The following is a 13,678-nucleotide window of genomic DNA, read 5'->3' on the forward strand; positions in this document are numbered from 1 at the left end:
TTCATGCTAAGAGGTTTCATGTCTCTGTTAGATAGCAGACAAGTCATTTGCACGTGCATTCCTCCTCTGCAGCTTTGCAGGTGTTTCTACCTGTGTCATTCATTTCTTCATTTTTGGCATTCCTATAGATGCATTTAACTGCTTGAGTCAGCAGCTTGCTGTATCCACAGAATGCCATGGAAAGGACTCTTGTGTTAAATCTCCATGGAGTGGATGCAAAGGCTTGTTACGTGCTAGCCTATAGCTTGGATAAGTGTGCCTGTTGCATTTCTGTGGTATTGCTATTGAAATGGACATTTTACATTTACAATTGAAACAGCAGCTGTAGCATTTCTCTATACATCCATATGGTTAGAGCAAAAAGGAACACAAAAACATTGGTTACATTTTTGATGTTGGTGTTGCAGTTGAGCTTCTTCAGACAAAATACCAGAAATTGTATTGTTTTAATTTGGTTCATAATTATGAATAATTCTAAAAGAAAAATACTATAAGTTTACATGGAAAGTGGGGGTTTTTTTGCTAACTTATTCTTTCAGAAAAAGTGTTGCTTTTACAGATGCAATGCCTACTCATAATTACTACTGAACTCAGTAGGTTGAGTAGGTGAGAACTTTCTCACCAGCTCTCAGTAAATCAAATCAATTTACTTGTAATCAGTAAGTTCAGCTGTTCTCATTTTTAAAAAATATTGAGAATTTATTCTATCTCATCAAATTTTTTTCAACACATTGCCAAATGTATTTTTTTCACACAGAACAACAGAGTCTCAATGCATTTTAAAGAAAAGTTGGGCAAAAAAAATTGTAGCAAAAGTTCGAGTTTTTCATTCCACGGGATACAGTGCAGACTTCTACAATATACTTTCTATCTTACACAGCTTCTAGAGATAAGACACCATGTGTGACATCTGAAGTCATTTTTGAGATGAGTTGTAAAGAGAAATTATAAAACATGAAGCTTGGGTTCTTCACATCTGTCATCCTTGATTTTGCATAGTAATTTAATCACCTGCAGTGTTAAGAATTAGACTGATAGTAGTCTGGACACATCAGGATCTAGAAATGGTAGTGTTCAGAATATAAAGTAATCTCACAGTTGTCTCAAGTGTGTATGAGGTACCAAATTATTTATAGGAATTTTTTTTCTCTGGCCTATAGCCTGATTTGAAAGATAAGAATCCATGTCCAGTATGGATACAGTGACTTTCACAAGGAGCTAACTATGTAAACATTTGGGGTTTGGTATCTGTTCAAACAGGTTGCAATCAGATGTGTATGTTGCTAATGAGGTTTTTTATGAAACTTATTTTTCACTAACCAAATTAATGCACTAGGTGGGCAAAAGTAGGTGAACATTTAGAGAAACAGGTGATATTTTCAGTAGGTAAAGAGATCTTTAAATTCTAAAATACTAAACCCTATCTGAGAAGATGGAGACTGGGACAGTATATATACCAGGAAAATCCCACTGTAGGCTTGTCCTGTTCTCCTTTAATTCAGTTGGAAATAGTTCAAATTGTCTGTGTTCAAGATGTCAGAGCATAAAGGTGCTGAATGTGGAAGTGCATCAGCCCAGAATATTTTTATGGGTGAATGGTTATCTACAAATATGCTTTATGTTTCAATAGTACTGTATATGAAAGAAGCCAACAGAAACCTGCTGGTATGAAATGAAAGTAATTCTTTATTTTAATGTTTGTGTGTTGTTACCATCTCAAATTAACCCTGAAAATACCTACAAAAGCTATGAAAAATACTGTAAAAAATGTTGCAGTGCAAAACCAGTTACTTTTTGACTTCTCTAACAATCTCTTGAGTATTTCCACTTCTCGAGTGCACAGTGTTTGTTTAAAACCAAACAATTAAAAAAGCTCATTGTTTTGTTGTTTAGGAATCAGGAATCCAGGTTTTTCTGTCGCAGTTCAGTTGTACAATTCCCTCCAGTTACAGGTGGAAAGATAAAGAATGGTATTTGCACTACACTATGAGCTTTCTTAAGATCACAGACTAAATCTGAAACAGCAGTAAGCAAATGGACATTCAGAGTGTCCCATGGAAACTTGAGAAATAAAACACTTAAAATACCTCACTATGTCCTGCACTCTTTAACCTTGCTATTCTCTCAACATTATCATCTCCTTTATTTTAACCTCAGTCTAGTAAACTTCAGGTCATTTTATGTACATTCTATAGATTGCAGATGACCATTTCTCTTGCTCGTTACCATCAGCCATTAGATCACAGATCTAATTGATCCAGAAGTAAAACCTTTCCTATGCCACCAGTGGCATCTACTTCTTACCTTTTCTGTTTGTTTTGCTCTGCTGTAGGTGAAACTCTGAAGCTTGCTTCATTTTGCTATATCAACCTCTCTGCTGCTGTAGTTGTGCCTTAGCTTAATGTGCTCTGCTGTTGTATTACAATGTAAAAAGTCTCTTGTCTCTTCTGTCTTTGTCACTGCAAGCTGCTAATCTGAATGAGGTGGAAAAAGGTCAGTTGTCTTTTAAGCCTATTTTCACTTACTTTGGTTTCTCACTTTCCTTAAAGGTGCATGGATTTCAGTTCTTACAAATGATCAAATGAGACGTACATAGGTATAATTTAGAAAGCTCGCTGCAAATCCTCAAATTTAGGAATGGGGCTCTTGCTGTGAATACATGTCAAAAGAATGTCATTGCAGGTTCAGATTGCTGTGCAGGAATACTTTAATACTACTTCATTGTCTTTTTTCAGATGTATTAAAATTGTGCAGCCACTGACTGGAATAATTAAAAGATTTACGTGGTGACCTTCTGAAATCTTTGTTCTTGTCCCCTTAAAGACATATCTTGGTTCCATCCTAATGTGTTCACTGTTTTATAGAACTGTTTTGCTTTAATTGCTTTTTTTAGACTGTGGTGCTAGAAAATGTGCTGGAGTATAAAATGATAATCTTCTTGTTCATTTTGGGAGGGGGGGGTTTGGTGTAAATATATATAGAATCTGAAATGATCACATTAAGCTGAGGCTATGATACAAGAAAGGTAATAGTGGAGGATTTTATGATACTAACTTGGTTATTCCTGGTTTTTAAATTTTTCTTTAAGTTTCTGCCTAGCACCTATCTCACAAACAGAGATGGACCATCTTCTATTCAGTCTGATCATCTATACAGTTTGAGAGCTAACGTAATCATAATGACATATTGATGAATTTACGTATTTAGTTTTGAAAGCAAAAAAATGAAAACATTTTCATTTCTATGCAAGTGCATGTTGGGCAAGACTGCAATTATGGAATTGTTTTGGATGGAAAAGGCTTTTAAGATCAAGTCCAAACATTAAGTTAACACACTGGCAATTCCATTACTAAACCATATCCCTAAGCACCACTTTTAAATACCTTCGGAGATGCTGACTCCACCACTTCCCTGGGCAGCCTATTCCAATCTAAGACAATTCTTTTAGAGAAGAAATTTTTCATAATATCCAATCTAAGCTTCTCCTGGAACATCTTGGGGGCATTTCCCTTTGTTCTGTCACTTACAATGTGGGAAAAGAGACCAACACCCACCTTGTAACAACCTCCTGCCAAGTTATTGTAGAGAGTGATAAGGTCTCCCCTCAGCCTTGATATATTGAGAGAGCTGATGAACAATTATTACAACTTAGAGACTGAAATCTCTTTGTAACTTATGGAGAAAACAAGAAACTTCCAGAAAATTGTTCCATCCATAGCTGTGTTCCATGCTTAGAGCTGTATTCCTTTTAGATATGTTGCTGTATTTGCATTTTATGATTAGTTGTCTGGACAGAAACTGGTTTTGCTTCACTTTGTCACTTCTGAGGTTTTGTTTCTACATCGTTCTGTTACTGTCCCTCTCTGAAGCAGGCTGACTTTGTACTTGTCCCTCGAAAAACTTGAAAAAGTGTAAGCTCAGTATATACAAATATAAAAGTGAAGTTCTTTGCTATTCTTGGTTTTAATCAGAAAAACAAACAAAAACCAACCTAAGCAAGCCAAGAAGTATCAACCAGATGACAATAAGTGGTTTGACATCTTTGATTCATGGGTAAAATTTTGCTTTGGCACTGATTTCCAGGAGTGTAAATTACAGAATTTAAGATCTACTTTGGGAAATTAGAAGCAAAACTTAATTTCCATGTACATGAAAAATGGTTTTTCAAATGGAATGTAAAGGGAAGGTGCTACTATGAAGAAACTCAAGTAGACAACTCAAGTTGAAGCATCTGTTACCTGTGTATAAATCGTCTTTCTGGTAATTTAAGTGTCTTTAAATCTAATTCAGGTTAGAAAGGCAATGAATCCTAAATGGAACAGTACTCACTGTAAATCTATAACACTAGTGTGAACTACAAAATATTAAAATTATTATATCAAGAACAAATTTCTCACAAAAAGAAATACTAAAACCCAGGGCATTTGAAGTAAGTTCAAAATCAAAGTTCAGCAGACATATCATGCAGCAGAAAATGCAAGTTATAAATAGTCTGTTCGTGGCTTGGAGGGTCACTCATTTCAGTCATGCCAGACATATTTTGAATTGTGACAGTAGTAGGAAAAAAAAAAAAAAGGATAATTTTAAGTTATTGTCTCATTTTAGGAAAGCCCTAGACACAGATACAGATTTTTTTAATATGTGTTTCAAAATACTACATGGCTGCCTTGCTTCAACAATAAGTGAGTTGAGTTTCTGCTTTCTGTTCCCTTGGTAATCAAATAAGTACTTGCCTAAACTTTAAGTATTCAAGTAACTAAATATATATCATGTCATATAAAACTTGATAAAAAAAATTAAATTACTTCATTAAGTCAAGGTCATAATCCTAATTCTTGTAAGAACTACACGTAAGCATTAAAGCATTAAACCTTTGCTATTCTTGCTTTTCATCACTCCCTGTAAATTTTTGTTTCACCCAGCTTAATATAATTCAGATTACTATTGTATATTAAAATCTTGAGTAGTGAAGTAATTTTACTGCATTTTCATAAAAGAGGAAGATACATGATATCCTTGGCAAACTGAGCCTCCTGCTACTTGTTTGATCATTGATATTACTGATTCTGGTCTGTAATCCATCCCTTTATTTTCTTAATTTTCCTAAAGATTACCTGCCTTAAAGTTAGTATTTCTTTGTAGTTGCCAAACAGCATATGTAAAACAACTAGAAATGTTGAACTAAATAAGCTCCATCTTCTACTGAAATCAACGAGCAGGGTGAATAAATAAATGGAGAGTAATGGTGAAAGGTATGAACAGCCCAGCAAATAAATATCATCTAGAATTTGACTTGAAAATTCATCTTTATTTAATAAAGTTGTTGCATCATTCTGTACAGGTAGCTGCATAATCTCAGTAAAAATTCTAGTCTTCACCTTTAGGGGTTGGGTTCATTTGGACTCTGCTGTCCACACAAAGTTCCACTGGTTGCAGTGCTACTCAGTACCAGTATCCAGACTCCCTAGATTAATTAAACAAGATGTCTTCTGAAAAGAATTATTGCTGGTTCTAATTAAACTTTGGAAACTTCTCATAGAATTTTTGACACTTTTTGCACTGCTTATTTTTAAATAAACTAGGCTGTTGCATCATTTCCTACAGAGAGAAGTGTTTTCATCTTTCAATAACTTAATTACAGAAACCTCAGTTACAGTATTATTAGATGAATAAAAGAATGTATGCACACATTGGTATCAGACATCCTTGAACTGAGACATTTGTTTCACAATCCTTTTTCATTATTTAGAAGAAGTGTGAGGTTTAAAACATTGTATTACGCTTCCCAACTGAGGGAACTCTCCTTCCATTAAAACCAAGGAGCCTAACTATCAGAAAGTCTATAATATAGTTAAATTAGTAATCTCAGGAATGCTTAGAGCTATTTTTGCCCAAGTCTTGTAAGTATTTAATGTCCATATTTTTATTATTTGTAGCTAGGGTGCAATATACTTTGCAGGTCTGCGTATAATTTAATATAGAATATATGCCATAATAAGATGTTTCTGTGTGTGTGTGTATGCATATATACACATATTTTTAGATGCATATATACATTTCTAAGTCATAGGAATGTGTATAAACTAGGTTTAAAAAACAAAAATAAATCCACAAAAAAAATCCGTTATTCTTGCTTCTTCCACTCCTTGCTCCTGAAAATCTGATTTTTCTGCTCTCATATTTATATCCCATGCTTAAATATTGCTGGACTTTAATCAGATTTCACCTATTAGAACAAGTTCTTCTAATTGATTAAATGCTATGTAAAGAATTCCTTCCTCTTACGTATGTATTTGTTTGAATAAAACCCTTTGAAAAGAGGAAGGGATCTGGGTTTTGTTTGATATATGGTGAGATGCAAAGAATCTCTGGTATTTGAGGATTCTTTGTGCTCTGACCTCCTCATAACAGTTGTGTATTTCCAGATTAATAAATCCATTGAGAGTCTCAGGAGGCTTTGAGGATAGCATTATTGTACAAGTCATCTTCAGTGGCCTGCATTTGATCTTCAGGCAGTTTCTTTCATATATTGACAAAGTCACCTGGTTACTGACAGCTTTTCTGAGGACTTCTAAGTAGCCTATGAAGTCCATTTTCCTGTGTTGATTCAAAGCTTTATTTGGTTTTACAGGAAAAATGCACTTCTTGCAAGTTGATAATGTGCTATATTTTTTTATTATTATTATTATTTTATTTTTTTTTCCCAAATCTTTTTGTAGAACCAGTCTGGATCTTTAGGATGGTTACAGAAGTTTTGGCTTATCATCATATTTTTGAAGATATGAGGGCTCGTGTCTTATCACATATAGCATACATGATTCAGATGTGGTTTTAATCCAGTAAAACCATATTTGGCTCTGGTTCAGTTTTGCCCTTTTCTCTATCCATGCTTTAATGTAGATTGTTTCTGAACTCTGTTTCCTTTTATTTACCCATTATTTGAAATAAGTCTACAGACCCTAAGAGATAAGTCCTGGAAATAATGTCTGACATCCAGTTTTAAACTCTAGTATGTAAGCACACTTGCTGGGGAAAGGACAAAATTCTCCAGAGGATCTGTTGAGCTTATTTTTAAAGACAGATAGACCTACAACCATCTACTGGCTGCTACAGTTTATTCTGATATGTACTTCTGTAATTTCAGAAAAGTCCATGGAAGCAAGAAGGCAGATTCTGTGTGGTTTTAGGAACTTGGCAAGGAGCATGTAGAATGTCAGAAGCTTAATGACAGTAGTAGCAACACAAACACACACGTATGTGTATTCTGGAAGATACCTTCATTCAGTATTCTCCATTCCAGTTTTATTATCCTTTCTACCTTTTTCCAACCTGCCTGTTCCTGATTCTACCCAAATGGTGCCAAAGGGTCTGTACTTTCCCATACCATATTCATGTTGGTGTTCTTCTTACCCTCAGTACAGCGTTCAGAGATGAACCCATTATCTGCTATTTTAATCTCACGTAACTAAAACTGAGGAACACCAAATATTGTGCCAAAAGGAAAGCTAAACCTGAAGAGTAGAAGTACCTGCTCCCCACTGCTGTCTTCTGCTCTTTTCTTCCTCGCTGTAGTGTATACTTTTACCTTATCCATGCTCATCTTCTATTCCTTGACAAATGACAAGGGGCAGCCCTACTCCTTCCATAGTTTTAGGGCCTGATAGACCTGTGAATCCCTAAATGCACAAGTTTTATACCTGTTATCATACATATATTCTTCAGATTGATGCTGGAATAAGTATATCTATGTTATAAACCAGTGATAAACTTTGAAGGAGGGCTGTTCATGGTATCTTCTGATTATTTAGTCAGGGAACAAGACAGTGGTCATCTGTTTACACACCTGTAGGTGGTTACTTGTCATAAAGTTGCAAATGAAATAATGTTTTAATAAAAATGTTTTGTGATTATACAGCCCGGGTTGGAAATGAGATCCGCTATTAGGCTTCGAGCAGCAGGGAAGGATAGACATTTCACATAGATATTTTTCTTTTTTTTTTCTTTTCACAGAACAGATTGTAGGTAATTATGTTGCTTTAACATGCAAAAAGTGGAGAGTTGTGTTTAAGAAAATGTAGAAAGCAAGGTTTTATTTTGGAATAATTGGATTGTATTGACATGCAGTGATATTAACATGGTTTTTTTTTTCAGGTAATAGATTACTTGTAGTGCAAATCTGGATATTTCCATGTTTAATGAGCTCAGAAATAAAAAGATAAAAGCATATTAATGTCTTGTTTGCCTCAGTGAGAAGAATTTCAATTGTTAGTGTTTTGTGATACAGCACTGTATATACTATAATGACAAAAATAATTTTTCACAATTATTTAAATCCATGCATAGATAATTGACATTGAACTTATTTTTTAAATAAAGGAGTCATCACAAAGATTAATACTTATTGTGTTATTTATTAAGATTTATTTAGTAGTATTTATTATGATGTTATATATGATGATGATGATGATGATATTATTGTATTAATATGAGGCATGCATTACAAAGTTCTACCAGGTACTTTTAAAATAGAAACAGTATTTGCAGGACACTATGGTATTTTCACTGACTTGACAGCATACATTATATTTCAGGTGAGCTCTGTGAGGAGAAACTAGATTTCTGTGCTCAAAACCTGAATCCTTGCCAGCATGACTCAAAGTGTATCTTGACACCCAAAGGATACAAGTAGGTCTAAAACATTGTCACAGCCCAATTTTTTTCTTTTTCTTTTTTTTTTTTTTTGATCCTATTTAAATTCTTTTCCTTTTTGTTTTAGGGGAATCAAGGTCTCAAAATACTAATTCTAGTTATGATCAAGCATTACAGCAGAATAAGCCATTATTTTCATGTAGAGCTACATTATTATCTCCAATATGCTTTACTGAATTTCACTGATCCTTAACAGTTATAATTCCTGTCAGATTTTAAATAGGGAAGCAGAACAGACCAGTTAGTCCATGTGGCAGTCTATTCAAAGCCCTTTTAGTAGCTCAGACCATAGGAAAATAATTGCATTTAACTGAAGTGGAATAATTATACTGCTTTCTGAGAAGTGATTGTGAAAGAGATTATTAGGAAGCCACACTGGAAGGTACAAAGTATAGAAGGAAAACTAATCTTTAATTACACTGTATCTTTATCATAACTAATTAGCATGTGCTGCTGAAAAGTGTTTTTACTGGGCTTTGGGTTAATAAATATAGAAACCTTGCAGCTTTCAGTTTTTGTTGTAAGCACCTGTTCTATGATGATGATTTATTATCATTCCTACTACTCATGAAATGACATTTTATTTAAAATATGGCAAAAACAAGTCAAATATACCGAATAATCCAATGAACATGAAATTACATTGATAGCTTTCAACTGTAAAATGGAAAATTTGTTGGATTTAAATTCTTATGTGTTACATTTATTTTCTTAATGCCACTAGAGTAAATCTAGTTTGGAACTTGTATTTTACTGCATAGATCATTAATCTTCCATCTTGCTTTCTGAGATTTTAAATCAGAAAATAGCACATGCAGTAACTTCAAGCAGGTATCTCAGTCAGCTTTTTAGTAGCTTACTCTATATTTATTTTTCAGTTTTCTTATTTGTGTATGTTGAATAACAATTGAGACATTTGATTGAAGTACTTAATTTGAAGTTATAAAGCTATTTAAAATCACTCTTGGAGCTTGAGACCAAATTCTAGATACTAAAGCAAACAACACCAGGGAAGGAATCACAAGATCTAATCAATCACATATGTCTTAATTTAAAAAAAAATAAAGTCCTGTGGATGCATGAATCTGTAATTTTTTCCATTCATTTTTCTCACATTTCTGGGCATTCACTCAGGCTAATGCATGAGAATTCCCTGAAGAAATGCCACCAGCATTAACAATGACAGTTGCATAGGGGGGAAAAAAAAACACAAAACAAAAAATTACATTCTGTCTTGAGGATAAGCTGTTTCTAGTTCAGTGGGAGCTCAGGGATAACAGAGAATACGTGTTTTGAGACTCCTGTTAGTTCCCTAAACATGAAATTATTTAGAGGTGGAACTTCAAGAAGGGAAAGTTTATGCATTATCTCTAAAATGTGTAAATGAAGCATTGGTCCATTCATAGCTGTTCAGTTGACAAAATATCCATCAGTATAATGCAAGCGCTGGATTATTTGTCTCAGTTTCAGCAACCAAGCATATTGATTATTTTTAGTGTTTGCAGCCACTTCCAACATCGTGTAACATTGTGGATTACTCATAAATTCCAAGCACAGCTGTCAAAATGATTCATGAGGCCTCACTAGATTTAAACCACAATTCTTCAGTATAATGGCAGAGGACTAAGCATGTGTAACTATCAAACCTGCGTTCATTACATATATGTAGATTCCCCATATAATAACACTATTAAGCTATAGAGTCACAGTAATGCGTTTTTCTTTTTGAGTTCTAAATAATTTAGTCGTTCCTTAACTTTGTCATAAGCACAATCTGCTGTTTTTTCACTAACAGTTCGTTATCCCACTTGCTTTCCTGTTTCACAGGTGTGATTGCACACCTGGATATGTAGGTGAACATTGTGATATTGACTTTGATGACTGCCAGGACAACAAATGTAAAAACGGAGCTCAGTGTACTGATGCAGTTAATGGCTATACATGTATTTGCCCAGAAGGATACAGGTGAGGAAAATCTAAAGACAATAAAAATGTGTATGTCTCATGTCAAAGTTGGATTTATTTGGTAATATTAATTTTTGCTGTTTCTATTTAGTGGCTTGTTTTGTGAGTTTTCACCACCAATGGTCCTGCCTCGCACCAGCCCCTGTGATAATTATGAATGCCAAAATGGAGCCCAGTGTATCATAAAAGAGAGTGAACCAATCTGTCAGTGTTTATCAGGCTACCAGGGTGAGAAATGTGAAAAGCTGATCAGTATAAACTTTGTCAACAAAGAATCCTATCTACAAATCCCTTCAGCTAAGATACGTCCCCAAACCAATATCACTCTACAGGTAAGGTTACTTGTGTGGCAGATTCTGATCTGGAAAAGAGTGTAAATGACTTCTTCATGGTATCAAAAATTGGCCAAAGTTGTTATTGGCTCACTTAAAGAGCTTTTCACAATTTTAGCTAAAATCTAGAACTAGAGTCACTGGAATAACTATATTCATATAGAGGTGGATGGGCTTATTGCTAGGAAAATAAATACTTTTGTTTGGTTCTCCTTCAAGAAAAAAATTTATAGAGAAGTAATAGAGTAAATAGCAGTAAATCCAGCAATTCCATTAATACAGCCTTTATTTTTAAATATTTATTTTAGGTTCTTTCTAAGTGTTTCTTTCTTTTAACTAGATTGCCACAGATGAAGACAGTGGGATCCTGCTCTACAAAGGAGATAAAGATCATATAGCGGTAGAGCTGTACCGGGGTAGAGTGAGGGTCAGTTATGACACAGGATCTTACCCAGCCTCTGCTATTTACAGGTGAATCCAGATGAAAACAAATTTTTAACTGAAGCAGAACATGTATTAATTCCTTATATTAAATAATAGATGGTTAAAAGAAGTATGAAAGTATTGTCAGACATTTAAAGCCTATTGGCAGAAGACAAGATTTGGCTCGGAAAATAGCTCTAATGTCAGAAAGAGAATATATTATTTGATCCATTAAAACTGAGTAAGAGTTAGCTTGCAGCAGAATATTTATGCAGTTGTGTAAATCTTACATGTGGAACTGGAGTTCTTTACATGATTTTATTGCCAAAATAATTCCTAGTGTGGAGGGTAAAGTGCAGAACTATGTTGCATAAGGAGAAATTAAATGGAAGTTTCTCTTCTGTGTTAGAAAGTCATATAACGTGGGACAAGAGAAAACTAAAATCCTGATTATAAAAAAGGCACTACCTTTCAAAAAGAATTTTATTTTGCTCCCAAAGTCATTAAAGCACAGAATCCACATCTGCTTCTGGAGCATAATTTTTCAGGGGGTTTTTTTGAAGTCAAATTACTGTGGTTCTCTGAAAAACTGACCACCTAAATTTCCGGGGAGACTTTATGCAACTTCCCAAGAATTTGCAGACAGACGTGGCAAAAGTAAGCAAAAAGACAACAGGCATCACTTCTTGGGTGTGATTACCCTATTGTTGCTACAGATACATTCAGAAGTAAAGGGGAAGTGTTAAGTAAGGTTTTTTTGAACCTTCTTTTTGCTGTATTTACACCTTTTTTGTTTTAAAAAAATCTCTATTGTATATTTACTTTTAGAGTTTATAGCAGCTGATAGTGTTCTGCATGCTCTTAGGGATATTTCATTGAAAAGAACTTATTTCTAGAAATTATTGTGCTCAAATGGCAATATAAAATCAAAAGTCTAAGTTTATACAGCCAGAAAATAATGCTAAAACTTTGTTAAGTAACCAACTCAAAGGGAACTGTGGTTTTATTAGTTTACTAAAAGCATTCCCCAGAAAAAAAAAATCATCCCTATAAAATGCAATATAAAATACTTCAGTAAAAACATATCCTTTTACAATAAGGATCTTGAGGTTGGTTTTATTTTCTGATGCAGTATGTATTTCATAAGGTTTTTTTACAATTTTATGAAATAGTTGAGCATATGGAAATAGTATATATTTTAATTGTATATGTTTCAATATATTAAAAATAGGATTTAACTTTATAGGAGATTAAAGGCTTAACACGAATTTAAACTTGCATGAAAGATTTACTTTTCTCAATAACTACAGTTCAAAATGAGATTTATCTCTTATGTCTGGGATAAAAAGTTTAGATTGTTTTGTCAGGAGTTTAATTATTTTTGTTAATTTTTATCTTGACAGGTACATCTGCCTGAGAATAGGTAGCAATAGGAATCAGGGTCATACGTAATTTTGAGTTATTTTCATTCCCATTTGTCTAAGCTATTGAGAATACTTCTTGCCATTCAAAACATATTTCCTTCTCAGCAATTTAACACTTCAGTATTAGTGGGATACAATATATGGTGGTAATTCACACTTGTCCATTTTAGATTTCTAGATAAAGATTGGAAAACAATTCACAGCTAGAATAAATTATTGATGTAGAAGGGATAATAGAGTAATAAATTAATGAACATTCCCAACTAGGTTAGTGTTACAGAAAAATTAGAAGCATCTCCCATACAATAGTTATCAGCTGGCTTGAATCATGGGACAGATGGAGAAGGCAGGAGTAGTGAAAAGGATGGGAAATGTAGTGAAGTGTTAAAGGGTGACATGTTTTTTTAGTGAAGCAGATACACACTTGCTGATGGTTTTTTATTTATTGTTGCTATTTGTAGTAGTCTTAGGATTAGTAAAAGCACCCTCCCTTTTGTTTCAAAGGAGATTGATGGTGAGTTTCTCAGTGATACTTGAAAAATCGTGTAATAGTACTGACATCAACTTTTCCCCTGAGGGAAGGGGGTGTGTTGAAAGCCATGTATACATTCCCACACTTCTATAAGTTTGTACATGTAGTGATCACTTTACAAATTAGATATAATTTCTATTTCAGGTGCAAGAAGTATGTTGTAGTTTAGGATCTTTTACCTGTTATACTCTTTTACCTATTTTATCCTTTTTTTTACCTATTTTATCTTTTACCCGTTATACATCCTTGCCAACCTACTCCTCTATTTCTGACTTCTTTTTCCAGCGTTGTTT

At 33.9% G+C, this 13,678-nt stretch overlaps 1 protein-coding gene across 1 annotated transcript in view; it reads left to right on the forward strand.

Moving 5' to 3' along the window:
- Window positions 1-13,678, forward strand: part of SLIT2 (slit guidance ligand 2) — a 102,608-nt gene that overhangs the window by 71,227 nt on the left and 17,703 nt on the right. Inside the window, exons 27-30 of the mRNA XM_030450002.1 lie at window positions 8,592-8,685; window positions 10,537-10,674; window positions 10,766-11,006; window positions 11,347-11,477. Coding sequence (XP_030305862.1) covers window positions 8,592-8,685; window positions 10,537-10,674; window positions 10,766-11,006; window positions 11,347-11,477 — 604 coding nt within the window. The remainder of the gene's footprint in view (window positions 1-8,591; window positions 8,686-10,536; window positions 10,675-10,765; window positions 11,007-11,346; window positions 11,478-13,678) is intronic.

Source organism: Calypte anna, chromosome 4A, assembly GCF_003957555.1.
Source record: "Calypte anna isolate BGI_N300 chromosome 4A, bCalAnn1_v1.p, whole genome shotgun sequence".
In the NCBI taxonomy this organism is placed as follows: domain Eukaryota; kingdom Metazoa; phylum Chordata; class Aves; order Apodiformes; family Trochilidae; genus Calypte; species Calypte anna.